The sequence below is a fragment of the Parambassis ranga genome, chromosome 15 (genome assembly GCF_900634625.1).
Source record: "Parambassis ranga chromosome 15, fParRan2.1, whole genome shotgun sequence".
Classification (NCBI taxonomy): domain Eukaryota; kingdom Metazoa; phylum Chordata; class Actinopteri; family Ambassidae; genus Parambassis; species Parambassis ranga.
The window spans coordinates 3,258,066-3,278,116 of NC_041035.1; the positions used below are offsets into that span (position 1 = coordinate 3,258,066).

Sequence of the window (20,051 nt, forward strand, 5' to 3'; positions counted from 1 at the left end):
GACAAGCTTCAGATGATTAGCTGTTTTTTTATCGATCGATTGTATCATCTATATTTCAAAACCACTGGCAGGATTTTGAGCCCACAAAGTTGAGGTCTCTATGATTAATGTTAAATACAAGCTTAAAGCTTAATGTGCACACACAGTTGTTTCAAAGGTACATGAGCATTTCCCATAAATAGACCACTGAAACGTTAAGTACCTCTTTCTTCCAAAGATAGCAGCTACGTTTCTAAATGTGTCGGGTATATAGCATATTCTCTATGTTAACTTTTAACATGGTGTGATGTAATGGGCTGATGTACTAATAGCAGCTATCGGGGTTAGGTAGCTGAAGCCAGGACAGAAAATTATGGATTGAGTGTACATACTAGGATACACAAGAGCCATGTTCACCATATGTACATATATAGTGTTAGTAGGCTGCACCTGTGTATGGTTCAGACCAGTCCAGCAGCACAGTCTGTAACAGGACATGTCTTTTTTTCTAATCTAAATGTTTTATTTTTACAGATTACCACAGTTTAAAGAGGAGGCTAAGAGTTATGTGGGTGCCAACATGAAGAAGGTAACACAGCACACATGGATGTGTATTTGATCTGCTTGCTGGTGTTGTGCATTTTCTCCTCCATTTTTACTGGCTTGGTTTTCTCCTTGTCACTGTGTTTTAAGGTTTCTTTCTGAACTTTTTTGTGGTTGTAATCTTTTGAATATACATAATAACACAGTAGCAACATTAGTCAAATTGTCCCTGCAAATTGGAATTTGTAGTTTTCAACCTTATTTTTTTTGACTACAGCCTAATAAAGCCATACGTTTTACTACATTACTACATTAAAATGTAGTTTACTAACAAAAACAGCATGTAACATGTAGCTGCAGACACGTTTTATCTACTTTAATAATCCATACAGGTTCATTATTTCAATATAGACGTTGCAGTTGTTAAATCCTTAACCTATTTGAGAAAAAGGACATGATTGATCTTTAATTTCATTTCTGGCTTCAGTTGCCCATCTGTGTATGTCTGCCTGTTTTCCTTCTACAGACACCATCCTGTGTACTGGACACTCAGGATCTTATTTGTGCAGAGCAGCATAGAAACACGAGTCAGAATGGCCTAGAGAGGGTACTTAAATGACCCACGTGATTGGCCCACGGGCGTAATGCACTGCTGTAGGCAGGGTTAGCATGGCTTATTGGTGGGAGCGCATGAGCGTGAATTGGTTTGCTTTGGTTTCAGGATGCCAAAAATGGCTTTTCTCACACCTTTTCAATTTTTAAATCAATAGTATGGGCGTAGGCTCGTTAGGGATTGAACAGTTTTGCTCCTGCTACACATTATTGCTGGATGAGAGGTAGATCAGTATGTAATTGCATACTCAAAGACACAAGAGGGTCAAACATGCTCACAGACATTTGTGTTTTAAGATAATCATGCCCTGTTATGTTCCATGGACACAGCATGGTTCTAATGACACCAGTCATTGTGGTTCCTTTCCCTTAAATCTATAATTTAATAAAAATACTAATACTGATTGGTTGGCTGGTTTAGTCAACATCCACCCCTTCTCATATAATCAGTGGTATCCCAAAGGTCATTGTTATGTTGTGCAGTACGGATGCAGCTCAGAATGTCCCCTTTTTGTTTTGTTTTTTTGTTTGAATGAGTGTCATATTGCTTTTGTGAGACCTGAATATTAAAGTTGTGTCAGCAGTTGTTGTTTTTTGCATGGCCTGTCCGCTTGTCCACTCACACTACCTGCTTATTAGCTGGCTGCACATTCAGTAGTAGTTAGTCTGCTGTGGCAGGGTCTGTGCCCCTCAACCATATGGCCTGTTTGGATTCCACACCCCTCTCCTTCATGCATAGATGTGTATGCTTGAGTATGTTACCTGTTGGTCCCATTGCTGATATGTTACCCATCACTAATCATGGGCACCTGCCTGCTCCCCTTCTTTTCTGAGGCTTACAATATCTTGTGGAAAAACAAACGAGTGCAGGTAAGGAAGATGTCCTCAAGTACTGTATTTAGGCTGGAAAAACCCCCCATGTCTTTATTCCCTGTCCATTATGACTTCACCAACCTCCCACTTCTTCAGTCTAGAAGGAGGAACGTGACATGTGCTGTTTATGAGAAATAATCATCTTCTACTTAGGGTACTATAGAGGCTGTCACACAACTGTCCTTGTGAATGCTTGCACAGCGTTTGTATTTTTAATGCAAACTTATTTTGGGTTAACACTCATGCATATGTCTCAGCTGCTATGTGTCACGCTGTCCTTTGTTTTATCTGCAAGATTAAATGGTTTGAATAAAAATAATTGCTGCTAAAACATTGTAGTATTTGAATGCATGTACATACTGTTCATTTTTCTGTGCATTGTCCTATATTGAAATTAGACTAATCATTTTAGACCATGTTCAAATAGGGTGTGTTGCTAAGTGTTTCTGTGAGCATTCGTCTAGGCAGATTTTTATCCAGAATGCAGTACAACCATTAAAAGTTCACTTGGGTTGCTGAATTTGCTGCAGTTCTTTGTAAAATCATGTAACTTCCGGCTCATAGCTATGCCAGAAAGCACCCTCTCTGAGTGTGGTCTTACTCTGTAATGATGGACTAGCCGTACAGTGTGTTTTGAAAGGTCTCGAACACCAGTGTGCTTTGTTTCCTCTAGTTGAAGATGCGTGCTGGTGGCATGAGTGAATCATCCAAATGGAAGAAGCAGAAACGCTCTCCAAGGCCACCTCGCCACATAGTTCGAAGTCCCTCTGGACAGATGGACCCAAGCCAGCCCAGCACCCTCAGCAACAACCTCTCAGGTTAGACTGCATTATTATATTATTAGCAGTGGTAGTTGTGGCACACATCCTTACAGCACCATTGTAAGACTCCCCCTTGTTTTTTCTCAGGTGGTGTCCCGTTCATTGAGCAGAGCTTGTCGAACTCAAACCTTCCTGCCTCTGACAGTGCTGGCTCATCCATTTCGAGCCCCACAACCACAGACAGTGGCTTGGACACCTGCTCCAAAGCTACCTCCAGGGAAGATCTGTCTGACCTGGAACAGTGTAGCTCAGCTGCAACCACACCTAGCACCGCCGCCATGCTCCCAAGCACCGAGTCTGGCTCTTTGGATGCACAGGTAGCACCAGTTTTTCAAGCTTTTTTCCTTTCTCTGTTCGCTGTGAAATCTTTGCTGGTATTGGTGACATGGGGTGTAGCTGAGACTTTTTTGTTTCTATTTGTTTCTAGTCTGAAGGCAGACCGGTTGAATCAGCACAGTCAGCCTCAGTAGAGTCCATCCCTGAGGTTTTGGAGGACAAGGACTCTGTTACAGAGCAGTCAGACAGCGCCTCTGTCCATGACATGGACTATGTCAACCCTCGAGGAGTCCGTTTTACTCAGTCCACTCAAAGAGATGGTATGGATACTGACGTTTTTCTTTTGTGCTGTTACTTTTTAATCTCAACTCTGTTCTTATGCCTCTGCACTGGTGACAGTCTCATTTTAACCTCTCTCCTCCTCTTCCTCGTGCCTGTAGGAGCCTCTCTCATCCCTTACGGTCTGCCCTGCCTGAGGGAGCTTTTCCGCTTTCTGATCTCACTGACAAACCCCCATGACCGCCACAACACTGACGCCATGATGCACATGGGCCTGCAGCTGCTGACTGTAGCTCTTGAGTCGGCACACATTGCAAACTACCAGTCTTTACTAGTACTAGTTAAGGATGAGCTCTGCAGACATCTCTTCCAGGTAAGCTACAGTTTTGTATTAAATGCTTTTATTTTCTGTGTATCTTGAGGGAGTTTTGAACACTGCTGGCTTAATCGAAAACTAACAGTCTTCCTCCTTGTCCCATCTACTAGCTTGTTTATAAATAACTATGCAGGGAATAGGCGTCGTTATTTTGTGTCTTTTCTGATTATTTATCTTTTCTGCATTGTAGCTGCTGAGTGTGGACCGCATGAACCTGTATGCTTCCTCCATACGGGTGTGCTTCTTACTTTTCGAAAGCATGAGAGTACATCTAAAGTTTCAGCTCGAGGTAACTTAATGTTAAATGTCATATTTGTACAAATATATAACGTAGTAAAACTACCTTAGTAATCATCCCCCTGTGTGCTGGTCCTGCAGATGTACCTAAAAAAACTGATGGACATCATCACATCAGAGAACATTAAGATGCCCTATGAGATGAAGGAGATGGCTCTGGAGGCGCTCGTCCAGCTGTGGAGAATCCCCAGCTTTGTCACTGAGCTGTACATCAACTATGACTGTGACTTCTACTGCTCCAATCTGTTTGAGGACCTCACAAAGCTGCTGTCCAAGGTCACATCCACTGACAGCTCTTCCATTTAATATCGTTATGATTGACTCTAGAAGTATAAATATGAAAGCAACAGTATAGTTACTTTTTTGCTGCTATTTTGTAACGTTTGTTCCAACACTGTTTTAATTGTTATAGAATGCATTTCCTGTGTCGGGGCAGCTGTACACCACCCATCTCCTCTCACTGGAGGCCCTGCTCACAGTTATTGACAGCATTGAAGCACACTGCCAGGCAAAAGTGCTCAACAACACAACTCAACAGGACCAGTCAGAGGCAGAGGGAGACGCTTCAAACAAAAATGGAACAGACTCTACAGCTGGTATACACCTACACATACATACCTGTGAATGTATATACCGTTTGAGTCATAAAAAAAGTTTTTGTTTTTGTCACATGTATCATTCTTTTCTTTTTCTCATGATATTAAAATATGTTTTATGTTAATAAATGAAATGTGACATACTGTATAAGCTACACAAACACATAGACAGATCATAGCTTCTGTGTAAAATATCCTTTTGTTGTTTTCAGATCTTAATAGACTGGCCAGTACCAATGGTCTTCCACAAGCTGAGAATACACCAGTGTGTCCACCAACCAGTGGGCACCTAATGGCAGAGAAGATGAGACTGGGTAGACAGGATCAAGGAGACAATGACACAGGTTTGAGCGAACACATTTTACATTGTAATCTTGTGCAATGGTCAAAACCACAGTGTCCCTACTCGTCCACAGATATGTGATTATAACCATTTAGGTTTTTGGTTTATTTTGGAAATACTGGCACTATACATAGAGTTATGGCGTCCGAAAGCTTGTAATTTCCAGGTAGCTGGACTCCATGGCTTTTAAAATCCTTCCTCTGCTTTATCAGGCTCAGTCCTGTGACAGAACATATACCCACCTTTATTTGTTATGAGTAATCATTTTTAAAAACTTTAATTATCATAGCAGCATCACATCTCTAGAAACAGAAGAAAGCAAATGGTTCTCTGTACACCTCACAGGTCTAATGACATGCACTGAGTGTCCCACATTATCAAATGAGATGGATTCAGCCATGTTTAAAATGAATGTGTAATTTAGATTTCACCTTGCCTTACTGTCTTTTCTCTGTTGTGGAAACTGATCTCCTCTGGTCGTGTAGCCTTTAATTCCACCCACACCATGAACACTCTGACTCTGATTTTTGAGTTGAATTTGAACTTCAGCTAATATCGTTTCATATTATTTTGTACAGCTGAGAAGAGAGCTCCAAAAAAGCCCCAGCGTTTCTCCTCCTATTTACCTGATTCACAGGAGTTGATGGAAATTAGAACAAAGAAAAAGGTGAGAGGTATTAAGTGATGTATGTGGGCTGCACCATTCTAACATAACATAATTCTAACATATCCCCACATTCAAACTGCTTTTCTTTCCATGTGCCCAGCTGCTGATCACCGGCACAGAGCAGTTTAATCAAAAGCCTAAGAAGGGAATCCAGTTCCTGCAGGAGAAAGGCCTCCTCACTAACCCCATGGACAACAACCAGGTGGCCCAGTGGCTCAGAGAAAACCCCCGACTGGACAAAAAAATGATTGGCGAGTTTATTAGCGATCGCAAGAACATGGAACTCTTGGACAGCTTTGTGAAGTACGTCAAAATTTGCAGGGGTCATAAAGTCATGAAGCCTTGAGTCTGTCTTTGGGTTCAGGAATAATCAAACACTCTGAGTTGCATTTTGTCTATTACAAGTATTATATAAATATCAATCCTTCCTTGTTACTGATGCATTGCGCATTACCAAATATGCAGTTGTTATAATAATTCATATTGTTTTTGCAGCACATTTACCTTCCAGGGTCTCCGCATCGACGAGGCCCTGCGGCTCTACCTGGAGGCCTTCAGGCTTCCCGGAGAGGCCCCTGTCATTCAGAGACTCCTGGAAACGTTCACAGACAACTGGCATGTAAGACACATTTCCTCTGAAATCTTCACTACTGAAAGCTACAACTATGACATTATATTAGAACCTGTCCCAATCATGTAGGAGGTTTTCACCCAGTACACAGGTTAGCTGTTAACAACGTCAAGCTTAGTGATGTATTAAAGGTATTAGCATATGATGTGGAAACACTGACAACTGGAAAGAATGAGCAACTTTAAAAAGGGAGCAAGGATGTTCTAGGACTTGAATGAACCGCTGACTAACCACAGGCCTTGATACCACAGGACACTTTCAAAAGTCTTGAAGTGGCAATGACTCATAGCCGTAGGTGTGGTCGTAATACTTTGGCACATCAGTGTACATCAGCAGCTGCAACTTCAAAGGTTGTTGTGACTTGCATTTTGGAAACACACTTTGTGTTTATTAGTTATTTAAAGTTAAATGGTACTTTTTTTTAGTTCTCCTAAATGTTTTAAAATCAAGAAGGTATCCGTTTGAACTTGACATGACATTGATGGATGGTTAGTAGTAGTAGTAAGTTAGACTTAATCCCCCCCCATTACTTTACATTCTGTTCAGTCTTTTTTTGTCATCATATATCTTTAAGTGTGATGGTGATAGATCAAAAGAATAATTGACTGTCATGCATAACCCCACAGATTATAGTAGTAGCATGACATAATGTTAACACGGACTCACACATCTACACATTGATGGTGAAAGGACAAACTCCACGTGGGGGGGGGGGCATTTGACTTCTCAAAATAGCAGGAGCAGACATGTGACCTGGAAACTATTCCTAGTAATGTCCTTTTCTTAGGCCACCGCATGGACACAAATGGTGGCTTTGAAAGAGTATGATTAATTTTAGGCAGTGACACTGTAAATGAGTTTTCCACTCAACGGGGTCACTGTGATAACAGCGGGACGTGCAAGGTGAGATCGAGTCCAGGAACTATGTTAGGTGATCTTATGTAACAGACAGTAGAACTGTTGGTGTTTATTCACGGTTTATTGCCTGTGTTTGTAGAAAGTCAACGGCTCTCCTTTCATGACCAACGATGCTGGCTTTGCATTGGCCTACGCTGTCATTATGCTGAACACTGACCAGCACAACCATAACGTCCGCAAGCAGAATATCCCCATGACTGTGGAGGTAAGTCTCACACACGTATATACATGTTTTGCTGCACAGTCATTGGCTGTATGGGCTTCATTTACACAGTGCGTCTCTGCCCCTGCCACTGTGTAACAAGAGGCAGTTTCAAAGTTTACCACAATAAAAGATTCAATCTATTAACAGGTTTAAAATACTACTTTGTGTTAGTTTGTGATTCAAAAAGGAAAAAAGCAGCACCACATTAATCTTATCTATTTTTTCTCTCACTGGAACATGCCACCATTTGTGTTTGATGGTGTGACATTCCTCTGAGTGTGCTAGCATTTGCACTGGTGCAGCTTGGCGGCTCAGAAAGCCCGCAGCCAACAGCTGTAGCCAGTGGTGGTCTGTCTGAGAGGTGAACTCATCCTAAACAGGCGTCAAGGGGGCAGGGGAGGAGGTGGGATTTCTCTCTGTCTCTCGCTTTATCTGCCGTCTCTGTTTTTTCTGCCTTTGATTGACAGCAGCTGAAGACTAAACAGAGTCTCTGGGGCAGCTTGAGAACAGTTTGTGGGTGGGCCACTCTCACTGACAAACAATGGCAACCACTTGCTTTCTCTTTTTGTCGGCCTAACTCTCTTTTATGCACACATGCTTTGTAGAATTGATCTTTCTTGAGTCGAATCATACCTCAACATACAGCTGGCGTCGTATGTTTGAATGATCCCCACACATTCCCGAAAGGTCAGTTGCGGTTTGGTGAAGAAGGCTCATCGACCTCCAGGCTCAGACAACAGGCAGAGGCTTCCACACAATACTTAGGAGAGGCCCAATAAAAGTGGCGCCTAGCACTTCACTTACTTAGCAGCTTGCAATGTGTAGCATTCACCACAGCATATGTTGGCAGCAGGGTAATTTCTGAAATGGGAAAACTATGCCTAGCACTACAGCGTGTAAATCAGATCCAGTTCCTTAACAATGACATGGCATGTTTTTAGCACAGTACAGGTAAGGTCAGTGGTATGATGTCCATTCGTCCATAAAATACAGCATGCGGTGACCAGCAGCTGCTCACAGAGCTGCTCAGATAGAGTGTGCTCGATATGAGAATGGCAAATACATGCTTGATCCTTTGTAGCCTCCTGCTTTCTCTGCTGGTGTTTATTTCTCTGTGCGTCCCTGCAGAAAAGCTCCTGTTTCCACTCTTTATACCTTCTAGTAGGACAAACCCTGCCAAGTCAAGGGATAAAAGTGAGCCTTGAGGCTGTCAGTCAACGCTGCATGGTTATGTTTATTTACAGGAGGTTCTTGGCTCTAATCCCTGTTTCCCTAACGATGCACCTAAAGCATATTAAGTGACACATAACAAGTGGGTTTCTACCCGAGGCCCTTTTAATTGTTGGTTTGCTGCTCAGTTAACAAAGCACTGAATGCCAAAGGCTGAGCTAAGCTAATGTGTTTAGAGGCACTGACTGAAGTGTTGATGGTGAAGAGTGAAATCAAGCGGCCATTTTTCATTTGAGCATTCTAATAAAGTCTGGCACATAACTGTTGTTGTTGTTGTTGTTGTTGTTTGCTCCAACAGCAATTCAAGAAAAATCTGAAGGGAGTAAATGGAAAAAAAGACTTTGACCAGGACATGTTGGAGGATATCTACAATGCTATCAAGTAAGCCGTCATACCACATATGCAGAGTGATGGGTTATTCTGTAGACCCACTTCTCTCCGTAAATCTGTATTTTCAACTTCCAACTGTGAGTCTGCACTAAAAGATGAGCAGAACACATGGGACAGGAAGTACTTAATTTATTGAACAATTAAGAAACTGTATAAATTCAGTATTTCCTGTCAATGTGGGAAATTCTCTATTGTAGTTGCAAGTATGCTTTCAACAACCGCACAAATATTTCATCATGAATTGCACATTCGATTTGATTTGAAAATGAAATGAGTGAACAAATGTCACAGCTGTGATGGTTTTTCCCCATAGGAACGAGGAGATTGTGATGCCCGATGAGCAGACGGGTCTAGTGAAGGAGAACTATGTGTGGAGTGTGTTGCTCCACCGTGGTGCTTCACCTGAGGGTCTTTTCCTCCACCTGCCACCCAGCAGCTACGACCATGACTTGTTTACCATGACCTGGGGCCCCACCATTGCTGCCCTTTCCTACGTCTTTGACAAGAGCCTGGATGAAAACATCCTCCAGAAGGCAATCACGGGCTTCAGGTACACAAGTTAAGAACAAGGAAAGAATGTGATGTTTACTGAATCCTCAGCAGCACTGGTTGTGTGTATGTGTGAGGTTTTACCATGTGTAAATCATGCGTTTATGTTTTTGCAGAAAATGTGCGATGATAGCAGCTCATTACGGCTTCAGTGATGTTTTTGACAATTTGATCATCTCCCTCTGCAAGTTCACCACTCTGAGCAGTGAGGTGAGGCTCCGTCACAAACACTGTGCCTACAGTGCTGACCGGATCCAGTCTACAACTGTATTGGTAAAGACATGTACAAGCAGAGACGGTTTCAGAAAGCGTTGGTGTGTCTTCTCTCCTTGCAGTCTGTGGAAAACCTTCCTACAGTGTTTGGCAGCAACAGTAAGGCACAGACAGCAGCCAAGACAGTGTTTGACCTCGCCCATCGGCATGGCAACATTCTGAGGGAGGGCTGGAAGAACATCATGGACTCCATGCTGCAGCTGTTCAGAGCCGAGCTCTTGCCCAAAGCAATGGTGGAGGTCAGGGCCCCACTTCTAAACTCTCTTTTCATTCTCTCTTTGATTGGACAATGTCGGCTCTGTGATAACACTGCAAAAGCTGTCTCTGGTTATAGACTCTGTCAGACTGCATTTTGCATGCTGTGCTGCCACCTACTGTTCAGTGCTCATACACTGTGTTTGCTACCTCAGGTGGAGGACTTTGTGGAGCCCAATGGGAAAATTTCTCTGCAGAGAGAGGAAACACCTTCAAACCGGTATGCACAAATCCCATTGCAGGTTTTTATGAAGCAGGTCCAGTTGTTACCTAAATATGATTAGAACAGATTTACAGAGGATATTGCTGAACTTGTGCATGTCCAGCATTTTTAAAAATGTTCACCTCAGTTCAGCACTCTTGTTTCTTTACACATTACACACATTAAGTTAAGTTGAGTCTTGGCTGAGACATCTTCCTTCTGTGTTTCGTATCAGTGGGGAGTCCGCAGTGTTAAGTTTTGTCAACTGGCTGACGCTGAGTGGAGCCGAGCAGTCAGGCCTCAGAGGACCATCGACAGAAAACCAGGAAGCCAAGCAGGCTGCTATCCTCTGCATAAAGGTACTAATCATTTAGCACGATACATTTACAGTGTCCAAAATTTAAAAATATGTTTTTAGTACAACCCAAAACAAAACAGAATGCTGTGCAGAATAAGATGTGTGCTTTGTTTTTGTCTTTCCAGCAATGTGACCCAGAGAAGCTGATCACAGAGAGTAAATTTCTGCAGCTGGAGTCTCTGCAGGAGCTAATGAAGGTCATTATTATAACCACAGCTGTCTGCTCTGAATAGATTTCAACTGCTTGGGTCAAACATTTTCTAAAGGTGCTTGTAGGCTAGGTGTGACCAGTAATTTACCGAGGGAGTTAACAGGAAGTGAGTGACTGAATAGCCTTTGTGTTAATGGAGCCTGTTATATGATAACAATATATGTTTTTAAACCAGATGAGGCCTCTCATTTTAACAAAGCAAGCTGATCTAGATTCTCCTCCTCAGGCTCTGATATCAGTCACCCCAGATGAAGAGACGTATGATGAGGAGGACGCTGCCTTTTGCTTAGAGATGTTGCTGCGCATTGTTATGGAGAACCGGTAGGAAGGAGTCGAGCTGTAAAAGACTTTAAAGTTGCTTTTTTTAAAAACACAATACTCATCTGATTTTTGTTTGTGTGTGCAGAGACCGTGTGTCCTGTGTGTGGCAGACCGTGCGCGACCACCTCTATCACCTTTGTGTTAATGCCAATGAGAGCTGCTTCTTGGTGGAGAGAGCGGTGGTGGGACTCCTTCGGCTTGCGATCCGCCTGCTCCGACGAGAAGACATTAGCTCTCAGGTACACAAAGGCACACCTGTAGAATTCACAGGCTTTATTTGCACAACAGTAACAATCTGTTGTCCATCTAATTACAAGAACCAAAGCAGCTTCACGTGATTCTAATTACAACATAAAAAACACGTTCAATTCATTGCGTTAACTTTAGAATTGTCTGCTTTCTTCATAATGTCATATACAAGAACACAACATATACCACAAAGAGAAAACAAAGCACGTTCACCATACTGTGATCCTCTGTTCCCTCACAGGTTCTTCACTCCCTGCGCCTCCTGCTGATGATGAAACCTCATGTCCTGTCCCGGGTCAGCAGGGAGGTAGCCTTCGGCCTTCATGAGCTGCTGAAGACCAACGCAGCCAACATTCACTGTACAGACGACTGGTACACACTCTTTTCTTTGCTAGAGTGCATCGGAGCTGGCGTCAAACCTCCTGCCTCTTTCCAGATGCCCTCCACTACCACAGACAACGACACAGGTTCAGTATTTCTCTCCTTGACGTGACATGTAGTTTGACATTTTCAAAATGTTTTCTTGGAATATTGGACCTCAGGAATCATAATCACTCCTGTTCATTGTAACATGCTCAAATGAGTAAAGGATGGCGGAACATATATTTTTTTGTACTTCCAGGTGCCCAGTCTGATAGCGAGCTGTCATCTCATCATCCTAGTGAAGTGAGCTTAGACCGTGGCTACACATCAGACTCTGAGGTCTACACAGATCACAGCAAGACCAGGATCCCTCGCTCTACGACTGATGTGGACGTAGCAAGCAGTGGCTGGCTTGTGGTGCATACAAACACACTAATCTCTCTCTCTCTATATAAATAACTAAAGGCTCAGATACATTTTTCTAAATGTCCTGTTTTTCGCTTGTCATTTTTCTAGGTTGGAAAAGACGACCTGGAGACAAATAAGACCCCCTTAGTAAACTCTAAGGCTCCACTCAATCATCCACTAGTCAACCAGTACAGTTTGACACTGGGTCAGGACCTGGGTCAACATGACACAAAGTCTCTCATCAAGTGTGTGGAAACGCTGTCCTTCATTGTCCGTGATGCCGCCCACGTCACCCCCGACAACTTTGAACTGTGTGTGAGAGCCATACGAGTGTTTGTGGAAGCCAGCCTCAACGGAGGTGAGACGTTCACCTACAGTTCACAGCAGGTTTGAATAAGAGTTTAGGAAATACTGAAGAGAAGAACACGGGTACCTAGCCTTATATTTCTCTCCATGTTTCCATCTCAACATCCTGCCCTACATCCTCCTCCTTCCTCTGCTATTTTCCCTCCTTGTCATCCGCCCTGCAGTCCTCTCCTCCCCTTTTCCATTTGCCTCTCTGTGCTGTTTGTGATCTACAGTAAGACAGGGATTAAGCTTGAGAAATTGCATTGGTGCACTTGTTCTTTTTGCATAGTTTATGGCCCATTCATTTTCCTCTAGTGCCGTAGGCCATGGGAACCATGCTGTCAACAGAGCTTTACACAGGCGAACAAAAGCGATGGGTCGATCAAAGCGCTGGGCCTCGGCACGGCGCTAATCTGTATGAGACACTAATAGAAAGTGCAAAACCTGCTATTACTCTTTTGAGCTTTTGTGGTCTGACTTCAAATCTTTTTGTAAAAGGTGGCTTCAGGATAAAAAGGAAGTTTTGGAAACGGCTCATTGTTTTGCGGTTGTTTTGATAGTCAGCGCTACTTGGCTGTAATCAGTTCATGAAAACATAGTGGACTGTATTACTTTAACGTATTTTACAGCCGCTTACGTTCCGCTTAAGATATAAATCGGGCTTTACAGTTTCCCCCCTTGTCATAATCATAGTCTAAATAAGACTTTTTTTCTGTTCCTCCTACAATTTGTCTTCACAGGTTACCGCAACCACGACAAAAAGAAGAGCCACAAGTACGACTCCTCAAAGTCCCGGATGAGGAAGAAGGCAGGCGGGAGGGAAAAGGACGGCGGAGGCAGCACGAGACGTGGCGGCAGCAGGGCTTCAAGTCAGCGCCCGTCACGTTCCCACAGCGACGACGAGGAGGATGAAGGTGTCCCAGCCAGCTACCATACGGTGTCATTACAGGTTAGTCAGGACGTAAGTACATCCCTCTTTACCCTTTTACCACATGTTGATTTGAAGCCTACTTATCCCAAAAGCATCTTGTCCCTCCTGCATGTGTGAGAGAGCTTTTCATTGCAGCACTAAAACGGCGCACCCCATGTAAAGGTGACTGCAGCATCAAGATGTTTTTGGGAAATCTAGGTTGTGTTTCCCATGGGGGCTTTGAGGGTGGGTGAAGAACTGCATTGAAAATGTTACACAGTGAAGCCGCTGCATTAGGAATTAGTGATGAGTCACACCCATCCTGACAGTATTCCCTCTGCCCTGTGCTTCTGTTGTGTGTGTGTGTGTGTGTGGGTGGGAATCTAAAAACTAAAGGATAATACCATCATATTTTCATCATGTCACCAGAAAGAAATGTTCAAAATGCAAAACATAGTCTCATCCTTTGATTATTTTAATTATTATTAACAAACACTTTCAGTAAACTTTAACTTTTTTTAAATTTAACCCTCATGCATTGTTCGCAAACACTACCCTAACTTTAACGGTTTTAAAAATATATTAGATAAATATTTTTTTGAAATTTTTTTGCATAGACCTTTTAATTAACTTCATTTCCACCACCACCAACAATCAAGAATGCGTGATTATTTAGTGCCATGGCTGTGCAGTCAAAAAAAGTGTGTTTATAATGTAAGTCTATGGGACAAAATGGGAGAAAAAATGAAAATCCAGTGCTGTGCAAAAACTAATAATGCAATAAAGTCAATTTTTTTACTGATGTTTGACATGACCAAGACTGTAATAAAGGTTAAAAAGAATCCAGTCCACATTGACCTTTTCTATTAAAAATGATCCATTTTGTGTTTTTTTTTTTTTCAATTTTCAGCACCACCCCTTATAAAATTGGTGATTAAAGGGTTAAAATCCTGGGGGAAAATGATTTTTTCTCTACTGTTGATTAGAACTGAAGTTAATTAAAAGGTCTATGCAAAAAAATTTCAAAAAAATATTTATCTAATATATTTTTAAAACCGTTAAAGTTAGGGGACGTTTTTGTCCCCGAACAACACATTAGGGGGTAAAATTTGCCCACAGTGTACTGTTGACGTATGAAAAATTTTAAAATCATATTAACAAAATTTATGTAAAATTAAGCTTGTTGAGGAAAAATGATTCAATTTGTCCACATATTGACAAAGTTATGGCCAAAATAAACAGAAACATTTCTCTCAGAGGACAAAAATGTCCCGAACAACACATGAGGGTTAACTCTTTAAATCTACATGCTTGTTTGCTGACAGTTACACAGCTGCATGGTTGACTGTAGTGTAATGCCATGTTGGCTGATTGTGTCACACCGGGTGTTTGTGTTCCTCAGCTGCTGGACCTGATGCACACGCTGCACACCCGAGCTGCCAGCATCTACAGCTCCTGGGCAGAGGAGCAGCGCCATCTGGAGGCTTCAGGCAAGAAGATCGAGGCTGACTCCCAGACTTTGTGGACCAGCTGCTGGTGCCCCCTGCTGCAAGGTAGACCAGCAACACACAAGACGATAGACAGACACGTGAAAAGTGCTACTGCTATGAGAGCAGGGAGATCGGAGGTCATTGTCTGTCATGTTGCATTGCAGGTATTGCTTGGTTGTGCTGTGACGCCAGGCGACAGGTCCGCATGCAGGCCCTCACCTACCTACAGAGGGCGCTGCTTGTCCACGATCTGCAGACGCTCAACGCAACTGAGTGGGAGTCCTGCTTTAACAAGGTACAAAGGCCGCAGGCCGACATACACTGACTGCAATGCAATATGGTTTATAACGTAGTTTTTATAACGACAGGCGGCATTAAATATGTTAAGGAAAACCCCTGCGTGGATTTCAGGAGATTATGTATGAGGGTGTTTGTGTGTTTGCAGGTGCTTTTCCCCCTGCTGACTAAGCTTCTGGACAACATAAGCCCAGCAGATGTGGGTGGTATGGAGGAGACCAGGATGAGAGCCTGCACACTGCTGTCAAAGGTTCAAAGCTCCACACTGCAGCACTCACTGCTAACAGCCAGGAGAGACAACATTTATGAAACCATTGAAGTCTGCCTAACTAAACCCCCGCTCTCCTGCAGCTGCTCTGATAAACACTATTTAATGAATATTACACACACAGCTGAAAATCCTGGTATCATCTTACTCTGTACTACACATCTAAATATAGCAAGTCAATAAGCCAGGCTCTCTGATACTGAATGTCCACAACAGGAGTTTGGATAAAAGCTGTTTATACAAGCTTCCATACAAACTGAGCCAGTAAGGTCCCTCTGCCTTCATATCTGCGACCTAACCTCCACCTGAGCAGCTGTATCTGATGTGATCACTGTGTGTGTGTGTGTGTGTGTGTGTCTTCCAGGTTTTCCTGCAGCACCTCTCTCCCCTGCTGTCCCTGCCCACCTTCGCTGCCCTCTGGCTCACCATTCTGGACTTCATGGACAAGTACATGCACGCAGGATCCAGTGACCTGCTGGTGAGGATAATCTCAACTTCACTGCTAAATGATACAGAACACAATGTAAAGTTAGGATGCTTGGCAAAAATACAATGAAACATGAATAAAAGCAACAGTCTCTGTAACAGTTTAATCAGATACAGTTTACACAGTGTAATGCTAAGCTACGCTAAGCTAGCTAGCATAAAAAGAGCTTTAGTAATGTCTCCACTGCACAACTGGAAAAAGAGCTCAAAAACATCCTGAAACATAACAAGTGTCAGAGGAAGATATACGAAGATATGTTCATATTTTAGAGACTAGAACAGTTTGTATGGAATGCGACTCTGAGCCTGCTGATGTGCTGCTTTGTGTTCGGATGTGTAGCCGGAAGCGATCCCTGAGTCTCTGAAGAACATGCTGCTGGTGATGGACACAGCCGGGATCTTCCACAGCGCCGACTCCAGAACGGGATACTCTGACCTCTGGGAGATCACTTGGGAACGAATCGTCTGCTTCCTGCCTCACCTGAGGGAGGAGCTCTTCAAGCAGACCGTCATCGCAGGTACACTCAACACACAACATGAACATCAACCACCCGACATAACTCCATGTGTATTTGTTGTGTTACATGAGTCTGATTTATCATCTTGTTATTTTAGATCCACTACCTGGCCCTCCAGCAGAACCTCTGCAGCAGGCGCCCCCTGCTGGTCGTCCTCCATCTCCTCAAGCATCTCCACCGCCTGCTAAGCCACCCTCCCCACTCCCAGTCCCAGTTCCGGTCCCAGTAAACCCTGCAGAGGCTCAGACATCCAGCAGGCCAGCATCCCCCCAAGAGCCTCAGCTCGCCAGTGCCAACGGTAACATCACCTCCTGTGATCCAGCATCACAACACTCTGCACCCTGCACATTTTCTCTTGAGCAGCGTATTTTCCACAGCTAATGATGTGAACTGGCAAAGATTCAGCTCAGCTAATGTGAACACATTTCTGCTCATTAGTCCACTGCTTGAAAGTTAGCCAGAAAAAAACAAGTTTGAAACTATTTTGCTAAATGTGCTATTGATATTTAACTACTTGCATTTTAAGCTGGATCCATACTCCACGAGAACAGAGAACTCGCTCCTCAAAATGAGTCATTTTTCTCGGAGCGCCCGTGCAGCTCTCTCGGACACATGGCCCGGGCAGAACTTTTTCTCTCAGTGGTGTGAGAGAACAATTGTGTGATTGGTCGGAATTTAGTGGGCGTGATGAATGTGGAGAAGCGCAAGAGCTTCTTCAGGTGCAGAACACACAGACAGAAGGAGGAAGCACAGCGACGATGGACAGTTTAGATGAGAAACGGCGCACAAAGGAGAGCGTCTGTCCAAAAGGTGGCGATAAATATTAATGCCAGTATTGATCACGACATACAGTGGCTCGCGCACATTAAACACCGGGAGACGGGATGTGTTATTGCAGACAGTCATCCACTCGTTCACAGAGTTAAACTCACACAGACCAGAGGTCTGCTACAGTCAGCTACTCCTATTGTCAAGCTATACGCCCTCTTCCCTGAGCATTATCAGCTCGTTAGGCCAGGTAACCACGACTGTGCTCACAATTTGCAATACAACTGTGTAGCAGTGATGATGTTTTGTCCCATTTTGAATCTGACATACAGAACTTACTTTGTCAAACCTCTGCTCCCTTCCTGGTAGGATCTGATCGCTCGTCTCCTGTCCCGCCCTCGATGTCTCCCATGCCAGTGCCGTTACCAACCTCTCCTGCCCAGGCTCCACCACCATTAAGCCAGTCCCCCCTCATCTTGCAGCCCCTCGCCTCTCCCCTGCAGGTAGGAGTCCCCCCAATGTCGCTGCCAATCATCCTGAACCCTGCCCTCATCGAGGCCACGTCTCCGGTACCGCTGCTCTCCGGTCCCAGACCTACCAGTCCCTCTGACGAGGTCAAGTAAGAGAAGACCACCTGTTCCACTCACAACAACTGCAACTACTTCAAGAGCTGCTTGTCAGCAGGTCTCTGACCTGTATGAGATTAGATGAATAATGCTATGTTTGATTTAAAGGACACTGACTAAACTTAGATATTTGGGAACATAAAATTTAGCATGAGAGTTGTTTTAAGATGATTATAACAAGTTAAATCGGAGGTACAATTCCAGCACTGACATCCTGTCCTCTGTTTTCTGGGGGATGAATTTGGTGTTTTGGCAACACATGGTGGATATTTACTGGCAGATCAGAGTGCGTTAGAAGGGACGGTGTGATTTAATGATTTAAGAATTATGTCTTCAATGATTAGATATGTGGTACAGTGGCAGCAGCATGTTTTCTTAGACTTAAACTTGATAAGACCAGGCTGACCTCATGGCTTCGCTCACCTGCCTGTGCTTCATATTGATGTAGAGATTAAGCAGGGACAGTAAACAGTAAGTTATTGGGAGTACTGCATGTTAAATATACTTCTGTCAGATGTTCCATCACTGTGGGATCTGATTCAGAACTGTACAGAAAAGTGACTTATTTATATCACAGTTTCTTTTAGTGAGGCTTCTGCTCACTTATTTCTCACTTATTACATGAGCGCTCCCCCCACCCAGTGACTTAGAGAAATAATTTCAGGCACCTTATGAACCCCTTAAACAAAGAGGAATCATGTGCGTGTGAAGTCGGAGACAGCACATGTAGTACATTCCAAAGTGTAGATAGCTCCTCTGTGCCTCACACAGGGAGTTATTTAGAGAGCTGACCTTATTCATCAGAGCTGACCTTATTCGAGCATGTATGTGTAAGCATCATCACAGGAAGGAAACATCAGAGCACTGATGCTAGCGTTAACCATACAACATTCCTCATTGGAGAGTTTGGACCACCACTGGTGGCATTTTATTTTGAAAACTATCTGTGTATGTGGTTTTAATATTTCTGCTGCAGGCGCACAATCGGTCTCAAGAATCTGTATTTTAGCTGTATTTTATCTCGGGTCATGTGACTTACATGAAGCGAACTGACTGGACAGAGATACACTTTAAAATGTTTGCATGTTTAATTCTGTTTCTCTCTTTGTAACCGCGAGTGTCGGTCTGCTTCTGGTTCATTTTAACACTAACCAGACAGGTTGGTGATAATAATCTCTTGGTAACCATGGTAACAGAAATTCCCTCTAATACATAAGAAGTGTAAATCTATTAAAGAGAGTGTAGCAGCTTTAAATCCATAGCACACACTACAGACAGATGGTTTTCAAAGTAAAATGTTTGTGCTACATTCAGTGGTGTTTACATTTCTGCTGCTCCAGTTCGCTTCCACACACGTGCGCTGACATAGTTGCGTGCTGATTGTGCCTTGTGTACAATAAACATGTGATCTGACTAATTCACCATTTAATGCCAAACCCTCTCTGAGCTGTGTCGATGTGGACCTGGGACTCTAAGTGATGTTTAATGTTATTTATTGATATTGGAAAGAGATATTCCTGCTGCAGTACAGTGGATAAAGTGTGTGTCAGTCAGATAACGCTACAGCCTTACAGAGCCACCAGCATGTGAGCTGTGTGTTTATTTGTTGTACAGGACTCTTAGATTTATCAGGAGCTGATTCTTGCTTGAAGAGAAAATTACGTGACTATAATGTGTATATATATATAAATGAAAGGTAATGTACTTTTTACTATGTAATAAATATAATGTAAAGTAAGTGCTCATCAAGAGTTTGTGTGTTGAAAGATGTTAAAACACATTCAGGTCTCCCAAATCCTGGAAGTTTGTTTAGGGACCGGATGAAGTTAGAACAGGCTGACAATCTATATGATCAGAATTTCCTTCAAAGCTTTAAATAGTTTGAAAGTACTGCTGTTGATTACTTTTATGTATTTTCTCCCAAATATGTTCAGGTATTTATCATTCATGTTATCTGTATACAATCACAACGAAATGCAACACAAATCAACCAAGCCTTAGTTGATTTGTGTTGCATTTAGTTACTAAGGTGACAACAGAATGTGCAAAAAAACTCAGATTAACCCCAGGTTAGAAGCTCCTTTTCATTCTACAACATGTGAATTTAAACATAAT

General features: G+C 43.0%; 1 protein-coding gene across 5 annotated transcripts in view; it reads left to right on the forward strand.

Moving 5' to 3' along the window:
- Positions 1-19,681, forward strand: part of gbf1 (golgi brefeldin A resistant guanine nucleotide exchange factor 1) — a 65,925-nt gene extending 46,244 nt beyond the window's left edge. For 2 of the 5 annotated variants that reach the window (XM_028422627.1, XM_028422625.1), the window contains exons 8-41: positions 514-568; positions 1,049-1,129; positions 2,681-2,825; positions 2,916-3,145; positions 3,256-3,424; positions 3,545-3,756; positions 3,950-4,048; positions 4,138-4,332; positions 4,469-4,652; positions 4,865-4,996; positions 5,574-5,662; positions 5,763-5,965; positions 6,158-6,281; positions 7,291-7,416; positions 8,945-9,027; positions 9,350-9,586; positions 9,702-9,795; positions 9,921-10,097; positions 10,269-10,333; positions 10,551-10,674; positions 10,799-10,870; positions 11,111-11,205; positions 11,291-11,444; positions 11,696-11,921; positions 12,077-12,234; positions 12,334-12,583; positions 13,314-13,534; positions 14,886-15,036; positions 15,138-15,268; positions 15,419-15,520; positions 15,903-16,016; positions 16,365-16,542; positions 16,640-16,840; positions 17,680-19,681. In XM_028422627.1, coding sequence (XP_028278428.1) covers positions 514-568; positions 1,049-1,129; positions 2,681-2,825; positions 2,916-3,145; positions 3,256-3,424; positions 3,545-3,756; positions 3,950-4,048; positions 4,138-4,332; positions 4,469-4,652; positions 4,865-4,996; positions 5,574-5,662; positions 5,763-5,965; positions 6,158-6,281; positions 7,291-7,416; positions 8,945-9,027; positions 9,350-9,586; positions 9,702-9,795; positions 9,921-10,097; positions 10,269-10,333; positions 10,551-10,674; positions 10,799-10,870; positions 11,111-11,205; positions 11,291-11,444; positions 11,696-11,921; positions 12,077-12,234; positions 12,334-12,583; positions 13,314-13,534; positions 14,886-15,036; positions 15,138-15,268; positions 15,419-15,520; positions 15,903-16,016; positions 16,365-16,542; positions 16,640-16,840; positions 17,680-17,933 — 5,131 coding nt within the window. In that variant the 3' untranslated portion in view covers positions 17,934-19,681. The remainder of the gene's footprint in view (positions 1-513; positions 569-1,048; positions 1,130-2,680; positions 2,826-2,915; positions 3,146-3,255; positions 3,425-3,544; positions 3,757-3,949; positions 4,049-4,137; positions 4,333-4,468; positions 4,653-4,864; positions 4,997-5,573; positions 5,663-5,762; positions 5,966-6,157; positions 6,282-7,290; positions 7,417-8,944; positions 9,028-9,349; positions 9,587-9,701; positions 9,796-9,920; positions 10,098-10,268; positions 10,334-10,550; positions 10,675-10,798; positions 10,871-11,110; positions 11,206-11,290; positions 11,445-11,695; positions 11,922-12,076; positions 12,235-12,333; positions 12,584-13,313; positions 13,535-14,885; positions 15,037-15,137; positions 15,269-15,418; positions 15,521-15,902; positions 16,017-16,364; positions 16,543-16,639; positions 16,841-17,679) is intronic. The other 3 variants (XM_028422626.1, XM_028422628.1, XM_028422629.1) reach the window with 3 other exon arrangements.
- Positions 19,682-20,051: the final 370 nt, after the last annotated feature.